The 6,231-nt window shown below is 39.6% G+C and overlaps 1 protein-coding gene across 1 annotated transcript; it reads right to left on the bottom strand.

Moving 5' to 3' along the window:
- Positions 1–2,804: 2,804 nt before the first annotated feature.
- Positions 2,805–4,245, bottom strand: LOC123741861 (glucoamylase S2-like; the record flags this gene model as incomplete). The annotated part of the gene is made up of 2 exons (XM_045716091.1): positions 2,805–2,834; positions 2,938–4,245. Coding segments are annotated over 2 exons (1,338 nt in total), but the record flags the coding sequence as incomplete, so codon positions are not given.
- Between the last annotated feature and the right edge of the window lie 1,986 nt (positions 4,246–6,231).

Raw genomic sequence — 6,231 nt, 5'->3', positions numbered from 1 at the left:
TCCCAACATTTGAACGGTCTCTTTAATCCCAACATTTGAACGGTCTCTTTAATCCCAACAACTGAACGGTCTCTTTAATCCCAACAACTGAACGGTCTCTTTAATCCCAACAACTGAACGGTCTCTTTAATCCCAACATTTGAACGGTCTCTTTAATCCCAACATCTGAACGGTCTCTTTAATCCCAACATCTGAACGGTCTCTTTAATCCCAACATCTGAACGGTCTCTTTAATCCCAACATTTGAATGGTCTCTTTAATCCCAACAACTGAACGGTCTCTTTAATCCCAACAACTGAACGGTCTCTTTAATCCCAACATCTGAACGGTCTCTTTAATCCCAAACATCTGAACGGTCTCTTTAATCCCAAACAACTGAACGGTCTCTTTAAAATCCCAACAACTGAACAGTCTCTTTAATCCCAACATTTGAACGGTCTCTTTAATCCCAAACAACTGAACGGTCTCTTTAAAATCCCAACAACTGAACGGTCTCTTTAATCCCAACATCTGAACGGTCTCTTTAGTCCCAACATCTGAACGGTCTCTTTAATCCCAACATCTGAACGGTCTCTTTAATCCCAACATCTGAACGGTTTCTTTAATCCCAACATCTGAACGGTCTCTTTAATCCCAAACAACTGAACGGTCTCTTTAAAATCCCAACAACTGAACAGTCTCTTTAATCCCAAACATCTGAACGGTCTCTTTAATCCCAACATCTGAACGGTCTCTTTAATCAATAATGATGTCTCTGTTGTGTTCTGGCAGAAACTCCAACATGCTCAGTCTCCTAGCAACAGTGTTCTCAGCCCGTATCAAGTTGATCTCCCTGATGTAACACACACACACACACACACACACACACACACACACACACACACACACACACACACACACACACACACACACACACACACACACACACACACAATGAGCTACCATAGAAGACCTCCTATACCGTGACAGACCCTGAGGATGGTCACCCAGCATAGATCAATACACGCCATGTGTCACTGTAAGAGGAGAAAAACACTGTTTCCTCTCTCTATATATACAGCATCTCTGTCCCTCTATAAATACAGTATCTATGTCCCTCTACCTAGATCTCTCTCTATATATACAGCATCTCTCTCCCTCTACCTATATCTCTCTCTCTATATATACAGCATCTCTCTCCCTCTACCTATATCTCTCTCTCTATATATACAGCATCTCTCTCCCTCTACCTATATCTCTCTCTATATATATACAGCATCTCTCTCCCTCTATATATACATATACATACATCGATACACAACAATACTGTCCCAGTCCCTATAATACACAACAACACTGTCCCAGTCCCTATAATACACAACAACACTGTCCCAGTCCCTAAGATACACAACAACACTGCCCCAGTCCCTATAATACACAACAACACTGCCCCAGTCCCTATAATACACAACAACACTGCCCCAGTCCCTATAATACACAACAACACTGTCCCAGTCCCTATAATACACAACAACACTGTCCCAGTCCCTATAATACACAACAACACTGTCCCCAGTCCCTATAATACACAACAACACTGTCCCAGTCCCTATAATACACAACAACACTGTCCCAGTCCCTATAATACACAACAACACTGTCCCAGTCCCTAAGATACACAACAACACTGCCCCAGTCCCTATAATACACAACAACACTGTCCCAGTCATTAAGAATACAAAACAACACTGCCCCAGTCCCTATAATACACAACAACACTGCCCCAGTCCCTATAATACACAACAACACTGCCCCAGTCCCTATAATACACAACAACACTGTCCCAGTCCCTAAGATACACAACAACACTGTCCCAGTCCCTAAGATACACAACAACACTGTCCCAGTCATTAAGATACACAACAACACTGTCCCAGTCCCTACAATACACAACAACACTGCCCCAGTCCCTATAATACACAACAACACTGCCCCAGTCCCTATAATACACAACAACACTGTCCCAGTCACTAAGATACACAACAACACTGCCCCAGTCCCTATAATACACAACAACACTGCCCCAGTCCCTATAATACACAACAACACTGTCCCAAACCCTATAATACACAACAACACTGCCCCAGTCCCTATAGATACACAACAACACTGTCCCAGTCCCTAAGATACACAACAACACTGTCCCAGTCCCTATAATACACAACAACACTGCCCCAGTCCCTATAATACACAACAACACCGTCCTAGTCCCTATAATACACAACAACACTGTCCCAGTCACTAAGATACACAACAACACTGTCCCAGTCCCTAAGATACACAACAACACTGCCCCAGTCCCTAAGATACACAACAACACTGTCCCAAACCCTATAATACACAACAACACTGTCCCCAGTCCCTATAATACACAACAACACTGTCCCAGTCCCTATAGATACACAACAACACTGTCCCAGTCCCTAAGATACACAACAACACTGTCCCAGTCCCTAAGATACACAACAACACTGTCCCTAAGATACACAACAACACTGTCCCTAAGATACACAATAACACTGTCCCTAAGATACACAACAACACTGTCCTAGTCCCTATAATACACAACAACACTGTCCCAGTCCCTAAAATACACAACAACACTGTCCCAGTCCCTAAGATACACAACAACACTGTCCCAGTCCCTAAGATACACAACAACACTGTCCCAGTCCCTATAATACACAACAACACTGTCCCTGTCCCTAAGATACACAACAACACTGTCCCAGTCCCTAAGATACACAACAACACTGTCCCAGTCTCTAAGATACACAACAACACTGTCCCAGTCTCTAAGATACACAACAACACTGTCCCTAAGATACACAACAACACTGTCCCAGTCCCTAAGATACACAACAACACTGTCCCAGTCCCTAAGATACACAACAACACTGTCTCTAAGATACACAACAACACTGTCTCTAAGATACACAACAACCCTGTCCCAGTCCCTAAGATACACAACAACACTGCCCCAGTCCCTAAAATACACAACAACACTGTCCCAGTCCCTAAGATACACAACAACACCGTCCCAGACCCTAAGATACACAACAACACTGTCCCAGACCCTATAATACACAACAACACTGTCCCAGTCCCTATAATACACAACAACACTATTACTGTCTTACTGCTGGGAACACTGACTATTACTGTCTTACTGCTGGGAACACAGACTATTACTGTCTTACTGCTGGGAACACAGACTATTACTGTCTTACTGCTGGGAACACAGACTATTACTGTCTTACTGCTGGGAACACTGACTATTACTGTCTTACTGCTGGGAACACTGACTGTTACTGTCTTACAGCTGGGAACACTGACTATTACTGTCTTACTGCTGGGAACACTGACTATTACTGTCTTACTGCTGGGAACACTGACTATTACTGTCTTACTGCTGGGAACAGAGACTATTACTGTCTTACTGCTGGGAACACTGACTATTACTGTCTTACTGCTGGGAACACTGACTATTACTGTCTTACTGCTGGGAACACTGACTATTACTGTCTTACTGCTGGGAACACTGACTATTACTGTCTTACTGCTGGGAACACTGACTATTACTGTCTTACTGCTGGGAACACAGACTATTACTGTCTTACTGCTGGGAACACTGACTATTACTGTCTTACTGCTGGGAACAGAGACTATTACTGTCTTACTGCTGGGAACACAGACTATTACTGTCTTACTGCTGGGAACACTGACTATTACTGTGTTACTGCTGGGAACACTGACTATTACTGTCTTACTGCTGGGAACAGAGACTATTACTGTCTTACTGCTGGGAACACTGACTATTACTGTCTTACTGCTGGTAACACAGACTATTACTGTCTTACTGCTGGGAACACTGACTATTACTGTCTTACTGCTGGGAACACTGACTATTACTGTCTTACTGCTGGGAACACTGACTATTACTGTCTTACTGCTGGGAACACTGACTATTACTGTCTTACTGCTGGGAACACTGACTATTACTGTCTTACTGCTGGGAACACTGACTATTACTGTCTTACTGCTGGGAACACAGACTATTACTGTCTTACTGCTGGGAACACTGACTATTACTGTCTTACTGCTGGGAACAGAGACTATTACTGTCTTACTGCTGGGAACACAGACTATTACTGTCTTACTGCTGGGAACACTGACTATTACTGTCTTACTGCTGTACAGTACATTATAGTATATTATAGTACAGTACAGTATATTATAGTATAGTATAGTACAGTACAGTATATTATAGTACAGTATAGTACAGTATATTATAGTACAGTACAGTATAGTATAGTATAGTACAGTAGGTTATAGTATAGTACAGTGCAGTATATTATAGTACAGTATAGTATAGTATATTATAGTATAGTATAGTACAGTACAGTATATTATAGTATAGTACAGTATATTATAGTATAGTACAGTATATTATAGTGTAGTACAGTATATTATAATATAGTACAGTATATTATAGTATAGTACAGTACAGTATATTATAGTACAGTATAGTATATTATAGTACAGTATAATATAGTATATTATAGTACAGTATAGTACAGTATATTATAGTACAGTATAGTACAGTATATTATAGTACAGTATAGTATAGTACAGTACAGTATAGCATATTATAGTACAGTTCAGTAGATTATAGTACAGTATAATATAGTACAGTACATTATAGTATAGTACAGTATAGTATAGTACAGTACATTATGGTATAGTATATTATAGTATAGTAGCGTACAGTATAGTACAGTATAGTATATTATAGTATAGTAGCGTACAGTATAGTACAGTACATTATATATAGTACAGTATAGTATAGTACAGTACAGCATAGCATAGTACAGTATATTATAGTACAGTACAGTATAAAACAGTACATTACAGTATATTATAGCATAGTAGAGTATAGAACATTATAGTCTAGTACAGCACAGTACATTATAGTACAGTATAGTACAGTACAGAATAGTACAGTATAGTACCGTATAGTATGGTATCGTATAGCACAGTATAGTATATTATAGTATAATATAGTAGAGTACAGTATAGTATAGTACAGTACAGTATAGTATATTATAGTATAATATAGTAGAGTACAGTATAGTATAGTACAGTACAGTATATTATAGTATATTACAGTATGGTATATTATAGTACAGTACAGTACAGTGCAGTATAGTATAGTACAGTACATTATTGTATAGTACAGTACAGTACAGTATAGCATGTCATAGAACAGTACAGTACAGCACAGTATAGTATAGTACAGTATAGTATAGTACAGTACAGTATAGCATAATATAGTACAGTATAGTATAGTATAATACAGTACAGTATAGTACAGTACAGTATAATACAGTACAGTATAGTACAGTATAGTATAATACAGTATAGTATAGTACAGTATAGCATGTTATAGAACAGTACAGTACAGCACAGTATAATATAGTACAGTATTTTATTTATTTATTTTTATTCCACCTTTATTTAACCAGGTAGGCAAGTTGAGAACAAGTTCTCATTTACAATTGCGACCTGGTCAAGATAAAGCAAAGCAGTTTGACGACATACAACAACACAGAGTTACACATGGAGTAAAACAAACATACAGTCAATAATACAGTAGAAAAATAAGTCTATATACAATGTGAGCAAATGAGGTGAGATAAGGGAGGTAAAGGCAAAAAGGCCATGGTGGCAAAGTAAATACAATATAGCAAGTAAAACACTGGAATGGCAGATTTGTAGTGGAAGAAAGTGCAAAATAGAAATAGAAATAATGGGGTGCAAAGGAGCAAAATAAATAAATAAATAAATACAGTAGGGGAAGAGGTAGTTGTTTGGGCTAAATTATAGATTGGCTATGTACAGTCAGTGATCTGTGAGCTGCTCTGACAGCTGGTGCTTAAAGCTACTGAGGGAGATAAGTGTTTCCAGTTTCAGAGATTTTTGTAGTTCGTTCCAGTCATTGGCAGCAGAGAACTGGAAGGAGAGACAGCCAAAGGAGGAATTGGCTTTGGGGGTGACCAGAGAGATATACCTGCTGGAGCGCGTGCTACAGGTGGGTGCTGCTATGGTGCCCAGTGAGCTGAGATAAGGGGGGACTTTACCTAGCAGGGTCTTGTAGATGACCTGGAGCCAGTGGGTTTGGCGACGAGTATG

The sequence above is a fragment of the Salmo salar genome, chromosome ssa03, assembly GCF_905237065.1.
Source record: "Salmo salar chromosome ssa03, Ssal_v3.1, whole genome shotgun sequence".
In the NCBI taxonomy this organism is placed as follows: Eukaryota; Metazoa; Chordata; class Actinopteri; order Salmoniformes; family Salmonidae; genus Salmo; species Salmo salar.
Note: the sequence above shows the minus strand (reverse complement) of the source record. Positions and strands in the feature narration are given on the sequence as shown.